The sequence below is a fragment of the Ursus arctos genome, unplaced genomic scaffold, assembly GCF_023065955.2.
Source record: "Ursus arctos isolate Adak ecotype North America unplaced genomic scaffold, UrsArc2.0 scaffold_11, whole genome shotgun sequence".
Taxonomy (NCBI): Eukaryota; Metazoa; Chordata; class Mammalia; order Carnivora; family Ursidae; genus Ursus; species Ursus arctos.
This window is the reverse complement of record NW_026622775.1, coordinates 46,708,177-46,726,270: the sequence shown is the minus strand read 5'-3', so window position 1 is coordinate 46,726,270 and position 18,094 is coordinate 46,708,177. Positions and strand designations below refer to the sequence as shown.

At 35.1% G+C, this 18,094-nt stretch overlaps 1 protein-coding gene across 25 annotated transcripts in view; it reads right to left on the bottom strand.

The window, feature by feature from the left end:
* Positions 1-18,094, bottom strand: part of RAPGEF2 (Rap guanine nucleotide exchange factor 2) — a 230,572-nt gene that overhangs the window by 45,917 nt on the left and 166,561 nt on the right. For 13 of the 25 annotated variants that reach the window (XM_026499568.4, XM_026499572.4, XM_026499576.4 and 10 more), the window contains 2 exons: positions 8,478-8,543; positions 2,303-2,434 (listed from right to left, as the gene is read on the bottom strand). In XM_026499568.4, the coding sequence (XP_026355353.2) occupies positions 2,303-2,434; positions 8,478-8,543 (198 nt within the window). Of the gene's footprint in view, positions 1-2,302; positions 2,435-8,477; positions 8,544-15,738; positions 15,812-18,094 lie in introns of those variants that run through there. The other 12 variants (XM_026499573.4, XM_026499575.4, XM_026499577.4 and 9 more) reach the window with 2 other exon arrangements.

The window sequence follows — 18,094 nt, the reverse complement described above, 5'->3', positions numbered from 1 at the left end:
CAAATACCACATGATTTCACTCATATATGGAATTTAAGAAGCAAAGCAGATAAACATTGGGGAAAGGAAAAAAAAAAAAAAGGAGAGAGGGAGGCAAACCTAAGAGTGACTCTTAACTGTAGAGAACAGACTGAGGGTTGCTGGGGCGGGGGGTGGAGGGCTAAATGGGTGATGGGCATTAAGGAGGACATTTGTTATGATGAGCACTGGGTTTTGTATACAAGTGATGAATCACTAAATTCTACCCCTGAAACTAATATTACACTCGATGTTAACTAACAAGAATTTAAATAAAAACTTGAAACATTAAAAAATACATAAAACATAAAAAACAAATAAAAAGAAAAAGAAGAAAAAAGCAAAGCAAAGCAGTAGAGGATTCAAATACAAGACTGGTTACTGACCCAGGTCCATCTGTCAGGTTCCTTCCCAGCCTAAGAACTTCGGATTTAACGATAATAGAAATGGTCTATTGGGAATCTCTATTAAATGTTAAGCTTTGTATAGCTAGTAACAAATCCTAAGATACACCTATGGATTTTTCCTTATGAAGGATATAAACTTAACGGGCTACATGCCTACCATCAAATTTGAAATGAGTAGCCTTGAAACTCAACTAAAGTGAAGCAAAATATACAGGGACCCTCTATTCGATCTATATACCCCAAGAAAAAGTCAGGCTGTAGGCAGACCACATCAGAGCAATTTGGAGTTCTCATCCACAGTCTAGATTCTCAGGCATTCTGTACTATCAAGAATTTCCTCATGAACTTATCCTAGCCACATTAAGCTAGAATTCCCTTCAGAATATGCCTCAATAAATTATTTGAACGACGTACTTCATTCTTATAAATTTGCCTTCTAGGAGTTCCATTCAGGTTTGTATATACTATAACCTCAAGCTGTGTCTCCACTGCAGATCTTTAAAGTGTACAAGCATCTCAAAGTTTAGAAGACAAGGACTCTATCATGATATTTCAGTTACTATAAAGCACAGCTTTTAGTTATACCATTCATAGTTTTAGGATAAGGGATACTTGAGTAAGTGTTTTAAAAAACCAACTTCTAAAAATAGGCAGTACTGGCCGGTGGAGGTAGGAGAGCAAAGTTATCCTTATCCACCACCTTCTCCTCCTCTAACATTTGAAAGTGGGATTACTTCCTAAATATTTAATTACAAGTTAACACTTACTGCAAGGTATCTATCTTTGCATTTGATATTCTATCAAACTAGAATTTTTTAAGTTACCTTAAAGAACCAGATATTTCTTATTACAAAATAATAAATTCTTAATCAGAATAAATTCTTAATCTGCAAATAATAGCATGTGTCTTTTGATTATTAGTAAGCGCTCTATAATATCCTTAAATTATAGGAAAGTGTATATACCTATTACCTCCTTCAAACAAAACTGAATTTCTAAGATCTACTAAATTTAGAACCTAAATGTTTTTGCCCTGATGGTACTCTAATTGTTTAGTTACTTTCAGTATTTTTTTTAATAGAAACTTAGCACTGCCTGAAAATTTCAATGATCCTAAAATACTATAATGTTTCTAAAGAAAGGTACTTCTATGGTCATCTCACATCACAATTCCTAAGAAGTCAAGAATTATACTTTGTAAAGTGAGTACTCTGTTCTTTTTATTTGAAACCATCCAAAATTCCATACTGGTAGTATTTGAATACTTCTCCACAGAACTTCTTTGCATTATTTTAGTCACTTTTCCCAAATTTGCATATTCTAAGCCAATGAACTCTTCCTTAACAATTAAAATTATTTTGCTTTTAAAACAGTTTTGGAATTCCATAGTTCTAGTTTCTTTTCCATCCACCAGTATCATAAGAATTTATTTTATACACGTAACTAAATCTATATGTAATTTAAAAATGCAAGAAAAATAGTTCAATGATCTAATCATAATAATCTCAATATTTTAATAAGAAAAACTTACTTTATAGCACAATTCTGCAGTTTTCTCCTACAGTTTTAGTTGAGAAAGAATCAAAAATCTAATATGTCTGTAGTCAAATTTATAAAATATTTAAAGTCAAGAGAAACATCTCCATTGTAACCCCCCTATTTAAAACTCTGATAATTGGTAATAACAGAGGCAAATACAATTAGACAGTAGTTCTACTTCCTGAAACAAACATACTATAACATTAACATTTTATGTACCTGTATGTACATATAATATACACAGATATATTTACTTTATAGATCCTATCAATTAAGAATCATAAAACTCCTTGGAATACATAAAAATGAAGCAAATGACAAGGAAAACACCCTCTTACCTGGTAGATATCAGAAAGACTGCTGCTTCCAGAATCACTAGTGATACTACATCCTGAATGGCTAGAAGAAACGTGCGTCACCTGTGGGTGGAGACTATCAGTAAGGTGTAGTTTTGTGAAATCTGCAGGAAGCTACGGAAGGAGCAGGAGAGCCAGGATTACAATTTGAATCAAGAACTCTTAAGACATTGAAACATTTTATTATACTCTTCCATACCATTTACCCAAAAGTACTAGGAAGAATCTTTCATTTTTCAAGTTCACAAATTACTAAATATTGTCCTATGTATCAAAAATCACAAAATACATTTTAAAGTATTCAATGATCTTAATACTACATTCAATGTTTAAAGAGGTGGGTTTGGAGGTGTTTACTTGGGTGAGCATTTAATTCAGTGAGTGACAACTTTCTAATTACACACCACTGAGGCAATCAGTCTACTATTATTTGTTAGCCCCACAAATACAGCTTTGTAGCAAGAAAGAGCTTAAACAAGAAAACAGATTTGAGGTTCTTATATGCCCAAATACTATTTAAAAGTAAAGAAAAGGGGTGCCTGGGTGGCTCATTCAGTTAAGCCTTGGACCCTTTGATTTCCACCCCGGTCATGATGTCAGGGTCCTGAGATCAGCCCCAGGTGGAGCACTGGGCATAGAGCCTGCTTAAGATTCTCTCTCTCCTTCCCCCTCTGCCCCTTCCCACCCACTGCTCATGGGCCATGTCTCTCTCTCTCAAAAGAAAAAAAAAAGTAAAAAAAAAAAAAATGAGCATTTTAGAACTGACAAAATGTATTGTTATACAAGTAACTGTGCTAGGCTCTATGGAGAAAACAGAAAAGAATGCCTTCAAAGAACTTAGACTTGAGAAAGTTATGGACAACATTTACCTATCTATACACATACACATAAATATCAACTTACTATTTGTTCATTTTTCATCCTAAATAAAAGAGTTTCTATGGAACAGATTCACTAAGTATCCCTCAAGTGCTTCTACAATTTCCCCACATTAACAGAGAAAATATATTGAAAAAGAAAATATCCACAGGTCGCCTGGGTGTCTCAGTTGGTTAAAAAACTGACTCCTGATTTTGGCGTGGGTCATGATCTCGGGATCCTGGGATCAAGCTCTGCATCAGGCTCACACTCAGTGGGGAGTCTGCTCAAGGGTTCTCTCTCCCTCTGCTCCTCCCTGCTCTCTCTCTCAAATAAATAAAACTTAAAAAAATCCATATATTTGTCTATTCAACAAATTATTTACTGAGTCTTTTTCCTCTTACTACGTGCTAGTCAGTGAATGAGACTCTAAGAAAACATTGCCTTAAGAATCTTATACTCTCACAAGTTATCACCAGTTCTTTTGAAGTAAAAAAAGGGCACTATCTATACTATCCCACTTATTATACTATTGGCCAGTAATACACTTGGCATTTCAAAATGTACGCTGACATCATGCAATACCGGTAACATTCTCTATTTCCTCCCTACATATTGATCCTATTTAGCCGTTGAATAATAATAAAGAATGTTAAAACTTAAATAAGAGTTTATCTTAGCAACATTCCCTTTTCTCCTTTGATCTCATCCCTTCTCCCCTTCCAAAAACAAGATGCCATTCCATAGATTAGAATAAGTTTCCCAACAGAGGTGATTCAGTTTTATGACAACAACTAATGAATTTTAATACCTCAAAGTTTCAAACAAAGAGGCAAAATGCATTTATATCCCACAATTGTTCAGATCTGACTCAATAAACAGACTATGATATTTAATATGAAATACAGTTGTACAGAAATATTTTTGACTTCATGAGAGACAAGGTATAGAAAGAAAAGACTTAAAAATAAAGTTATCAGGGGGCATCTGGGTGGCTCAGTCAGTTAAGTGTCTGCCTTCAGCTCGGATCATGATCTCGGGCTCCTGGGATCAAGTCCCACATAGGCTCCCTGCTCAGCAGGGAGTCTGCTTCTCCCTCGCCCTCTGCCACACTCACCTCATGCTCTCTTCCTCTCTCTCAAATAAATAAAATCTTTATTAAAAAAATTAAGTTATTAGGAGGTATATGATTAGATGCCAAATAAATGGACAAAAAACACATGTTGGAGGAGCTCAGAAAAGTGAGATGTTTACTCAAATGTGTGAAATCATTGCAAACGTGACATATCTCACGAAGAGTGTTGTCTTTTAAAAAAACTGATAAATGAAAATGCTGTGAAATATTAGTTAAAATTTAGGAGAATAACAATTCCCCTATAAGAAACAGACTGGTGAATAATTCTAAATTGAGAGTTCTAAACATGAGAATATATATATATTTATCCATAGTGTAGAATGGTGAAATATTTGCAGGATTTCTTCAGGAACAATTTAGACGGAAATTTGCCAAGATGTACTAATGACTATGATTCTGCATGTTAAGTGATAGATATCAGATATTAAAATAACGTGTCCAAAACCAGGATAAATATCCTTCATCATCTACATTTTCATTTAATTCAGTCACTCAACACAGAAATCAACAAGGAAACATTACTCAATGGCTCAGTGATTTTAAAAGGCATAAATCAATACATATAATTATAGAACAATAAACTAATTTCTATTGATTATTTTTTATAGACATGACTCAGGTTGACACGTGCCACAGAGTGTGATTTTTTTAAATTTGTCAAATGAAGATAAAACTATCTAATGAATTTTTACTCACTAGACACTTATTTATTCAAGTCTCATAGGACTCGCTTCTCTTCAATATCCATTAGCTGGTCATCTTTCCTAAGAATTCACTGTGTGGAAAGTACTAAGAGCTACAAAGCTCTAAATCTACCAGAACACACATGGATCCAGCCTTTGTATACCACAATCTCTTCATCTACGCTAGCTTATAGCCACAGATGCCCGAATTACATAGCTATGTTAGGCTAAGACCCAGAAAGAGTATTTAAAAAGAAAAAAGGTATTTTCACTCTTAAGAATTCAATTCTATTTTATAAATACTTATTGAGTGTCTGGTATGTCAGACTGTTAGGGCCAGGGAATATGGAGGTGAATTAGACAGTCCCAATTCCAAATGTAACTTCTACTACCCAAAATGTCACTGAAACAGGTGTTATCTACAAGAGAAAAAGAAATCAAACATACTTTTTTTTAAAAACATGGCTTTTATTTTCCCCCACCACCTGTATTTTTTTGCAGAACAGCATGAAATGTTATATTAAACTCAGAGTAAATACATACATAATTTAGTATTAACTGAATATTTCTTTATATTAGAGCAGATGCCACGTTTAAGAAAGTTTAAAAATTTTCCCCAAAGATTGGTAATAGTATCATGACTAAATTTTATTGACAGTACACCTTAGCCAAGGTTTCAGAATGGGAGAAGTTGTGGAAGTTGTTTCCATAAAGGAAGAGTCTGAAAGGCACTCAGGCAGCCACAAAACCCTAAAAGAATAGAGACCCGAGCCCACATCTAGGGGAAATGGGTCTTTAAGAGGCAAATGAACTAAACAGGGATTGGGAGTCAGGGGACAAGCACTGACACAGTCACCCATGTTTGAACATGAGGTCAACAAGGATACCACAGAATCCCCAGGGAGGCGGTAACTCCTAGTCTGAGTAAAATATACAAAAAAGGGCACAATATACCAAAGACAACAAGATTCATTTATTCCAGATTTTTCAAGGCTTGACTCAGTGCCTATTTAAATTACTATCAGTATCCTATTTCATTAAATTTCAGATTGAAATGGGGCTGTGAATTATCCTGTGACTCTGACCACCGTTTATAGCTGAAACTGTTCAAAATATAGGAAAAATGTTTGAAGTTGGGACTATATATAGTGATTACCTGATTAAAATTAAATAATTAAACTAAAGGGGAAATTAACACATTTTATACATTTTGATCTTAATACCAATATATTTCACAATTAAGAACACAATTTAAAGGAGTCTCATATTTTTTATCATTTAAATATTTTTACTATTTGATATATGAATGTATTACTGCTTAAATTCTTCCTGGATCAAGCAACCTATATTCCTAAAAAATATGGTATTTGTGGATCATAATTGTCACAAACTTCTGTTAGGCAAATGACTGAATCATAGTTTAACCACAAACACTATTAACTACATAAAAAATGTAGGATAATACTAAAATCAGATTCTTAAATGCATAAAATGAGCACAAACAAAACTCATCATACTTTCATATACAATTATATAATAACTTGTTTTGTTTTCTTTTTTGGGAGAAGAAGGGATGTTACAACAATTAAATGTAAACAGGTACTACACAAAAAACCCTAAGTCTCATATATGAACAGGCATTTGATAGTCTTCGATTTATTAATTAGTCCCATAATTGGCATTTATAAAATTACTAGTTAATAAATGAATTCCATTTTGAACATAAATGCAATGAGTTTGAATGCCTTAGAGTCTCTGACACCACTAAGTCAACACTTTTTGAAATGGTAAAATTCTTCAAAGTGGTGATAATGTAGTAGAGGCTAAGATGGCTGCCTTCCTCCCTTTCCTTCTCTCCCCCCAAAAGACTTCTTCACGCTCATGTTTTCAAGCTCTACAAGGAAGAGTTGGTATGTTACTGGACATGTAATGGAAATGGACTAGAATTTCATGTTTCACAATTATTATTATTATCTTAGGGGGTTGCTGAGAAATCCAATAGTTAAAAAACAAAACAAAATACTGCCACCAATATTTGAAATTTATTTAACTGAAAAATTTCCCAACTAACCTTTAGAATCACTTTATTTCAAGAAATAGTTACAACAAAACACCCAAGGTTTGGGTTAATTGTCGGGATCTATGTAATCTTCCCTTTACCCTGCGTAACATTATCTAAGGTAAATTAAATATCGTACTTAGGGACCCAAACCTAACTTTATGTTAAGAATTTACCCAAATGAATATTGTTTTCCTCCTACCATCACTGGAGTTTTATGAGTGTTCTTTATGCTCATGTTTTCAAGTTCTGCAAGGAAGAGTTGGTATGTTACTTGACACATTTTCTATTTTTCTCTGAGATGTTAGTGAAAATGCAGTCTCTTATATTTTCTACTCACTCATCACTTATTGAAAACCTATGTCGTGAGGATTAAATGAATGACTGGGCATAAAGCATTTAGGGTAAGGCCTAGTGCATAGAAATCTTGATAGAAGTGTGTTAGCTGTAATAATTACCACACACGGATGCTGTGTAAGACACAGGTCCTTTCCAGGTCTAGAATTCCTACTGTAGCTAGAATCAAGACTGGATACCAGTGGGTTATTGAGAGGCCTTTAGTGGCCAAAATCATCCAGCTACAAACACTGTTCCCTTACTCACTTCAAAACTCAATTTGTGTTTTAAAAGTAATTCATATTTTCTCTCTCTCTGCATCTGTGTACACACATGACACACACACCCTATTTTTCTTTTACGACTCATCTGTTCAGATACTACTAGTCCTGACACTCTCTGACCTGTTTCTACGTACAGCTTGAATAGGCAGGAATATTATTTAGTAGCTCATTTTAAAGTCCACTTTATAATATAATCGATTTTTATACCTCTCAATCCTAATATTTCTTTAAGAACACCAGAAAAAGTAAACATTTGGATTCCCAAATATTATTCATCAGAAGTAATTTTTGCTTCCCTTACACCTTATGATATGCTCTAGATTCAACTTATTCTTGATTACATCATTCATCAGTACTCCACAAAGAGAAAGATATTTGCACAATACACAGCTTCTTTTGTTCATAAACATAAAAGCAAGTAACAGTTTTCCCCAAAGTGTCATGAGATAATAATTTAATAAACGAACAGATCTAATTATATTTCTCATTAAAAAACATGGAGACATTTTTTAATGTTGATATGACTATGTTTCACAGGAGTGGGTCTACAAAAATTTGCTTTATAGCTACTGGAGAAACCTCACAAAAGTTAATAATTTGTAAGAACATTCTCCCAGCTTCCTGCCAGGCTCAAAAGACAGAAGCTTCATGTCAACGTATATGGAGTTATCCTCTGGTCAACCTCCTCCTAGGCAACTTTGGACAAGTTAATTAACTTCTGTGTACCTTAGTTTCTTCCATCAAATGAATACAACATAATACAATGACTAATGAAATAATCATCGTGAACTACAGAATCTACCTTACTGATGCCTCTCTCTTCCTTTTCATTCCCTCTGGCATCTTTCCAGTCAAGGTTCTCCATCACCTTAGGTCAGATGTTTTTCAAATACAATGAAGAAAAAAAAAGAAAAAAAACCTGACTTATTTTTGATACTGTCATACCTAACACTACCATTATAGCAGTTTACTTATGATATATATTCCCCCCAGTCTATATATTACCTTTTAAATAAACCATATGTTTATATGGAGGAGCTCACTGCTTAGAATACTGTACTAAATTTTGTAAAGTAAATAACCTCATTATCATGATATGCTTATAGTCCAATTACTCTCTTTTATAAACATTCAAATTGTCATAGCTAAGAATTCTCTCAAAGTGATAATATCTTGGGGAGTTCATGTTTTGTGTGTATAGTCTCATGATGTTTGACTGCAAAAGCAGCATTTGACCCAGACACATGCTGAAACCTGGTATGGCTTAACCACAATACGATACTCCTGCCATCCTGAGGACACTGCCTCTAGAGGACAGTCTGAACAGAAACATCACTGAACAGGAGCAAAGTGCCAAGTTTAGTCATGCTTTACTTCAAAAATTCCTTGCTACTTTCCTACATGAAAATCACGTTTTAGAGAAGCTGTAATAAAGAGGACTTGCTATTAAGATACACTTACACACATGACTATTTCACATGGCTTTCTGTCCAAAAATAAACCTTTATGTGTTAGAATTAGCTACTGAGATATGGTAGCGACCTAGCTCTCACCCCAAGGCAGAAAGGCCACTCTCATGTTTTTTTGGGGTTGGTAACATAAATGAATCATAAACTTCATTGGCTACAGTTGGGTAAATTATAATCTATCTGAAATTTAATTCCTATACTTCTTTTTTAAAATTTTTTATTATGTTATGTTAGTCACCATACAGTACATCCCTAGATTTTGATGTAAAGTTCCATGATTCATTACTTGCGTATAATACCCAGTGCTCCATGCAATACGTGCCCTCCTTAATACCCATCACCAGCCTATCCCAATCCCCCAACCCCTCCCCTCTGTTTGTTTCCCAGAGTCCACAGTCTCTCGTGATTCATTCCCCCTCTGTTTACCCCCTCTTCATTCTTCCCTTCCTTCTCCTACCGATCTCCTTACTATTCCTTATGTTCCATAAATGAGTGAAACCATATGATAATTGTCTTTCTCTGCTTGACTTATTTCACTTAGCATAATCTCCTCCAGTCCCAACCATGTTGCTGCAAATGTTGGGTAATTGTTCTTTCTGATGGCTGATTAAATTCCATTGTATATATGGACCACATCTTAATTCCTACACTTCTGAAATAGTGGTAACGTGCACACAAATAGAATACCTATTACACTCCATTGAGGAAAATAAACAACCAAAACTAGTAAATTGATGTTTTTAGCAAATACTTTTAGAAAGCCTTCTACTAGATGTTGAATGAAAGCACTGAACAGAAGGAATCCACATGACCTTTACTTCAAAACAGAAAAGTCGAATTCTTTAGTATGATGAGAAAGTGTATGAACTTATTTAGCTACCATATTATTTCAAAATGTAAGACTATGCCCCATTTTTTTCAAAGAGAAGGCAATTATTAAAACACCTGTATGGGAGTTCCTTTGTGCCGGGTGCAGATCTAAGCACTTGCAGGTATATTAGGTCATTTAATTCTTATGACTATCTTACGAAGTAGGTGTTATTATGACCACTTTAGATAGGAAGAAACTAAGACATGAGAAAGTTAAGTGATTTGCACTGAGATCATATAGTGAAAAGGCGGTAAAGAAAGATTCCAGCTCTGGATATCTGGCTCCAGAGCATACACACGTAAGCTTTAAATTTAATGTATTTATTCATTAAGTAGCTGACCTGAAACCTCTCATGGATATTAATGAAATGGTCAAATGGCTGCTTATATCAATTTATTAATATAGTTTCTTGTGCAAATTTTAAAATCATACAGAAAAATACTAGTTTAAAATAATTTTTTACTCTCACTTTCATAAAACCATTTATTAAAACTTTACATCTGCATCCTAACAGAATTTTCATTCCTTCTAAATTTAGTTTGAGATACATTACTTTTTTGAATCTGTGATACTGTACATTAGTGATGTTGATTTTTCATTTGTCTTGTAGGTTCTTTATAAAATCGTTCACTATTTACTTTATAAACTCATTTTTTACAATATTATGACAATATCCAGTACTTGCCGTTTTGAGATCACACATCAAGGGATCATTATTAAATCCGTGTAAAATATAAAGCTGCCTTAACTCCTTTATGCCAGTTCCATCACGTGACGCTTATAAGCATTCCAAGCTAGCACTGCTTGAGGTCATTTTTGCATTATGTTTCTTACTGAAGAGTATTTTTAGTTTTTTTAAATGTAAAATAAGAGAGAACCTCATAAAATATGTGAGGAGAGACAACTCCTTTTCTGGTAGTTATTTTTGGCAGAAACTAAACCTTGCCTGATATATAATTTTCCTAACATTTGATAATCAGAAAAAAATAATGCACACTATACACAGAGTTAGTTATAAGTTAGTCAATGAATTTCATCATCTTAAAGGAAGACACCTGGCGTAGTGAGAGTGGTTCTATAAGTAATACCAGAACCAATGAAAATCTGTCATCTGAAAGACAGCTATATTTCTTCAAAATGAAAATGTTGATCTGGGACCCCAAATAAACTGTCTATACAGTTTTCCACAGAAATATTGAGGTAGTGGATTAATTATCATGATATACAGCCAAATGAAATGTCCTGCTGCCTATTAAGAAACACAGGTTTACAACAGTTTAAGAGACAGCCACTCCATTCTCACTCCACCTCCCTGTCCCACTCCCCTACGCAACATATAATCCCTTCTTCTTTTCAATTTATTTGCAATCATCAATAACCACCGATCTGAGAAGCATACATTTCTCCAAGGGATTCCAAAAAAATGCCTAGATCACTCAGTCCAAGAAACTGTCAATAAACTACGTGGCAGCTCCTGGCACTGAGTCAGGTAATTTAAACATCTTCTCAGTAGCATTCTATCTATTTAAGTCCCAAGCCCCTTTGTGCATTTTCTCCTGTTAGGAACAATTACTGCCATTATTTGGGGGGTATGTACTGTGTAATGAGCAAAGAGCTCAATATTTGATATCTATTTGTTCTAATACTTGTAAAAAGTTCAGATGCTGCTAGAGAGACAGAAGTTCGAACAGCTCAAGTGACTTGTCCAAAGCCTCCAGGTAAGAGGCTCCAAAATCTCTACCCTTTTTACTTTGTACCCTGACTCTAGATATTTACTATTTGGGGCTGTATTCTAACCCAATCTTTGCACATATCTTCTCCCTTATTTAAACAGTACACACCTTAAAGGAACTTTACACTAATATAAGAACAGCTTTATTTTCTAATGTGAAAACCAGGCCGATAAGTACACTTTTTAACAAAATTTGTGATTATCCATATGGTAAAACTGATCATCTCTTGCAGTTGCTAAAACTTGGAGTCCTCGGTCTCTTGTTTTCCAGGACCAAGGGGGACTGGTGCTATGGAAGTAGCAGTCTCTGGAGAGTTGAGAAGTTGCTGGTAATACTAGAAACCAACTTCTGTGACCAATTAGACAACAACTCTGATGAGCTCCAAGGGGACTATGCTTAGTTATCCCAGCTGTAAAAATGCTCAAGGGACTATGGAGTTAGGGAAATGAGTGTTTAAAGTCAAGGAAAAAAAGATTCCTAGGGGATCTATGGAGAACCTTAAGCTGCCTTCTTTTTGAAAAAAAAAAAATAAACAGTTGGTTTGGAGAGAAAGCTTCACACAGAATTAAAAACATTAACCTACAAGTAGTTTTTAACTCTTTAAAAGTTATAAAAGCTACCACACATCCAAATGCAAAGGTACTAAGGTCTCTAGACAACAAAATACCATAAAATATCTGAGACTGGCTAGTTACTCATCAGTGTCCTCTCTTCCAGGAAACACAGCTGGACCACATCTCCCAGCCTCCCTTATAGTTACACATGTGCCTATATAAGTGACTTCAAGCCTTACAAGTATGGAGAAACACCAGTGATGTATGCCATTTCCACACCTTACTTATAAAAACCTCCCTTAAGACCTGTCATGATCTTTCCCCTTGCATCAAGAGTCCCTGTTGGATGACAACAGAAGTTTTCTTTTGAGGGTCAGACAACTGAGCCACAAAACAGAGGGGACTGGATCCTTGAAACACTCCTTAGAAGGGAACGATCCACTAAGTATTCAAGAGTATTTGCTTTAGAATTCATCCAAAAGAGAAATAAATTTCTACCATGTTTGAACCATTATGTTTTGTTTGGTACAATGGCCAGCATTACCTTAACTCATATAAATACACCATCATTAACTCAAATAAATACAAATAACTCATATAAATGCATTGTCTTAACACATATAAATATCTTAACTCATATAAATACTCAGTGAGACCTATTTGTGAAAAATCTTCCACAATGAAATTCTAAGTTCCTTAAGGAGAAGTAGGTAGGGCTCTGAAAATATCTTGACCTCATAGTACTATGTCCATATCCATAGTATGATGGATAAAATAAACCTTAGAGTTCCTCTACCTATTTAAACACATTTATTGAAAACTCACTTTATGCTAGTATGCCAGGCACTATTCCAGGTTTTCTAGACATTGGAGTAGGAAAGATAAGCTCCCTGCTCTCATGGATCTTACAACTAGTGGGTGGAGACAAACAATAAAAGGATGATGAAGAAAATCGTCAAATAGTGATAAATGCTGCATTCAACAAAGATTAAATGAGACTGGTGTATTATGCTAAGTGAAATAATGAAATAGGCCAGTCAGAAAAGACACATACCATATGATTTCAGGCACACGTGGAATTTGAAAAACAAAACAAATGATTTGGGGGGGGGGGGAGAGGTAAACCAAGAAACAGACTCTTAACTACAGAGAACAAACTGATGGTCACCAGAAGGAAGGTGGGTGGGGGGATGGGTGAAATAGGCAGTGGGGATTAAGGAGGGCACTTGTGATGAGCACCAGGTGATGTGTGGAAGTGTTGAATCACTATATTGTACACCTGAAACTAATATCACACTGTATGTTAATTGGAATTTGAATAAAAACTGAAAAAAAAAAAGAGACATGTGATGAAGAATCACAGGATAGTCAAGGAAGATCTAAGATGTGATACGGAGATGAGAAAATTATTTTTTATATTTTCACTTATTTTCTAAAGGAACAGTTCCGTTATATCATTTTGTTAGATATATATTATATAGATGTATATACATGTTATCTAATAATACACATAACACACACCTATACATATATATTATAAATATACATACATGTGTATATATATATACATACTATATATATACGACATATACATTACCTTCCATATATTTTTATAATATGTTATGTTTGTCTTTGTGTAAAAGTGAGATAAGACTAGTACATCTCTAAGCCAAAGGAATATAATTACGAAATATTTTATTAAAAATTCTTAGCTATTTATACAACTTAGAAACAAAATCAACTAAGCATCATAGTACCTTAAGAATCAAAGACAGTATAAAACATATTTGGAGTTGTTCAGTACCTATGAGTTGGAGACCACTAATATCTGCTCACATTTCAGGACACAAATATCGTATGATGGAAATATAAGTCTTCAAAGTAATTATTTGTTCTCAAAAAATACTGCTAAATAAATGGAAAATTAAGTCTAGAACCCACCTACTTGTAGTCAACTGATTTAAGTACTCAAAAATTTCACTGAATAGATTGCTTAAGAAAAAAAATAATTCAATAAAAATTTATGTTGTAATCTTTTAAAAATAAGAATTAATGAATCTTTATTTCCCTAGGAAGAAGCTCGGATATACTCAAAATCCTTGATTCATAGACTTTACATCCTAGCATTTGTGTGTGGTGGTAGGAAGCTGGGGTAGGGGGAATGATTATCAAACAAATAAGAATGTCACACAGAGTTAAGTAAATTGAAAAGTAATAAAATAGGATACAGGATATAGAGGGTAGAAGGTCTCAACGCTAAGATAACATTTCAAAGACCTTGATGGAGCAAATGCCTGAACCCTACAGATACATAATGGGGAAACAGGCATTTCACAATACAAGGACAGCAAGAGCAAAAGTCAAACGCAGGGGTGGCCTTGGCATGTTTTAGGAATAGACAGAAGGTTAGTAAAAGCTCTCAGAAGACCAGAGGGAATTAGTACATAGAGACAGTCCATGCTGAAATCATGTAGGAAAGCTATGGTAATGATTTCGGATTTTATCCTGAGTGACATGGGAAGCCACTGGAGGGTTTTTAGCACTCACAATGTATGCATCATGAATTTAAAACATTTTTCTAAAGCGTTTAATGTGAATATATATTACGTTTTGATAAATATTTATGAGCAATTCCACATGACTTAAAACAGAAAAAGATGTTTATTACAGCTTGTATCAAGAGGTCGTCAGCAAACAAGGGCATCATAGCTTGTCTTGATGGACACACCATAGGTAGAGTGATGCTATGTCTATTCTAAGTTATTGTTCATGGGTACACTGGCTGTACAACTTAATTTACTGAAAAATCCCACCCCATTTGTGTGAGACACACACGTACACACACAGAGGAAATGACTTTGATTTTAATCGACGTCTCGGATCCTACCTCTAATGGTTCATTTCTAGATTTCACTCACACACTACCACCACAACTGCTACTTTTCCAGTGATGAGTATTACAACTTAGCTAGACAATAATCTTTAAATCAAAAAATAATTACATGTTATCCCTCTTAAGTTACTAACAAAAATAGTAGGTATTAATTTTATGTGTCTAGTGTATCACTTTTTCCTCTTCCTTCAAAGATAAAGATATTCATTTCAGCATTTATTTCCAAGGACTTCAATGCTAAGACATTTAATTTAATGTTTATTGTCAAGGGCTTTATGTGTCAACCCTGGCACACCAGATAATTTCATTGCTTTAGCTCTGTCTGGAGGGCACTATGGGAGAACTGACTGAACATTTGCGGTGCATTACTCATTGCCCAGGGTCAGCAGAAACAATTACTGAATAAATTGAAAGAAGTCTAACAGATTTTTCTTTTTCCTTCATCTTTCCTTTTTTTTTTCTTTGTTTGGACTAGTAAACCTTAGACACCGTATCATCAAATGAATAATTTGAATTACTAAGACACAGTCAAACACACGTTACCTCATAAGGAGACTCCTTCCTAATACCCTCACTTCTGTCAATGCTCCAGCATTTTTCATGACCTTCTCAGTCATCTGCAAAGATTTATTTACATAATCAATTGAGCAACTCTCTTAGAAAGCACATTCTTCCTACATTAATACCAACATTTAGTACTCTATCAGTCCATTAAGCTTTCACTTTCCTCAAACTTCAACTACTTTCTCTGAACTTTTCTGTTAAGCGTGTATGTGTATGCATATTAATTTATTACCCCAAGTTTAAATCAGGAAAATAGAAGAGCATTAATCAAGATACACTTAGGGAACCTTATGACTGGTTTAATATAATCTGTGATGTCAGTGCATGTGTGTATGCACATACACGCACACACACAAGCACTTAATAAATTGAACATGTCTTCAGATATAAACAGTTTAACTTCCATAACCTGGAAGTGACATTGCATCAATTCACCTTCAGCAAAAACAAAAACTTATAAAATGAGCCAAGCTCGCAGTGACAACACAGTGACAGGGGATTTACCAATACTCTCCCACTTCCCTCTGATGCTCCCACACCACCGTTGTCCTCTCCTGCTGCTGCTTGCAAGTCTTTTTTCCCCCTTTCAATCTCTTTTCCATGTTAAAGCCAGAGCAAACTTTTAAAAGAAAACAGAAAAATACACACCTGATTTTATCAGTCCCCTGCCACAAATCTTTCAGTAAACTCTTTTCACCCTCATGAGAGTGTTTACACTCCTAACCACTGCACCCACTAGCTTCTCGTCCTGATCTTTTCACACTCTCTGCCCCCCAGTCTCTGTAGTACTAGATCTCTAAAGCTCTTTATGGTTATGGAAAAGTCAGACTCTGTAACTCTCTCCTGGGTCTTCACTGTTCCCTTCTCCTAGAAGAACGCTCACCCCAGGCTGGCTAATTCTCTGAACTCCCCTTGTGAAGGTGAGAAGTTCTTGTAAGATGCTCCTGTGACACCAAGAATGTCGCCTGTCGTGGAACCTAACCACACTTTACAATAGTTGCTGATTTAACTCTCTAGGTGAGTCCAAAAGGGAATATGTCTCCCTTTTTCATCAGTCTTTCCCTTGCTTCAAAATGCCTAAGCTATAGTCAGTACTTAATACATGCACGAACCACCGAACTATTAATCTTAGTTTAGAGAGACACTGTACAAGGACCACCTGTTGCCAATGTTCTCTCCCTTCCCAATTCCACAGTCACCCCTTGCTACCAGCAATTATATGTAGGATCACCAGAATAAAATGAAAAGACAAGGAACAGAAGAGGGATGGAATTATACTAAACTTAGGCCAACAGTAACTGTAGTTAAGCATTATATTTAGTTTGGATCTCCTAGAAGTTGGGACAAAAAAGTTATGGACAAAACCCTCTGGGCAAAAAATTTTTTAACTTTCTATCTGTATAGATAGATTCCAAAAGAGGAGCCTGGCAGATGAAGAATACTGAAATTCTACTTCGGAATTGTAAGGTTCATTCAACTACTTAATTATTTAACAAGTATTTATTGACCTGCTTCAATGAACCAGGCATTGCTATAGGAGCTAGTTATATGGCAATGATTGGGACTGGCAAAGTCCCTGCTCCCTAGAATTTACATTTCTAGAGGCAGGAGGGGCTTGAGAGTGGACAGCAAGAAAAATAACAACAAACAAAACAACTTTAGATATCAGCAAGTACCGTAAAGACAATACCAAAAACTAGAGTGACGTAATGGACAGTGGTGGTTGGGAACAGGGAGCTATTTTATCTTTTTTTTTTTTTTTTTTTTTTCAGGGAGGCTATTTTAGATTGGGCAACCTGGAAAGGAAGCTCTGAGAAAATGACATTTGAGATCAGGGATGAGTAAACACAAAGAATCTAGCCAAATAAGGGTGGGGGAGAGCTTTACAGGTAGAGGTGATATCAAGGGCAAAGATCCTAAGGTGGGAAGAACCTAGGCATGTTCAAGAAACACAAGTCTCCCATCCTTTTTGGATGGGAGAAAGTGAGAATGCTTGAGGGGGAAAGTGGTACAAATGAGGTCAGAAGAGCAGGAAATATTCCTGCTAAAATGTAGCCTTTTTAAGGGCAATGGGAAGACACTGGACTTTTTAAATAAGCAATTAACATGATCCAGTTATGTTTTAAGATTATTCTGGTAGGGATGGTGGGGAGGGAGAAGGGATTCTAAGAGGTTGCCATGGAAGTAGAAAGACAAGTTAGGACAGAGTGAGGGAAGCCATCTAGGTTACAGCAAACAAAAATGGCCTTTTGAAACCTAAACTGTGATACTTAGAGGGGTCTCTGTAATCAACTGTTTAACTTCTTCAAAAGATAAAAATTCTATCTAAAGTACC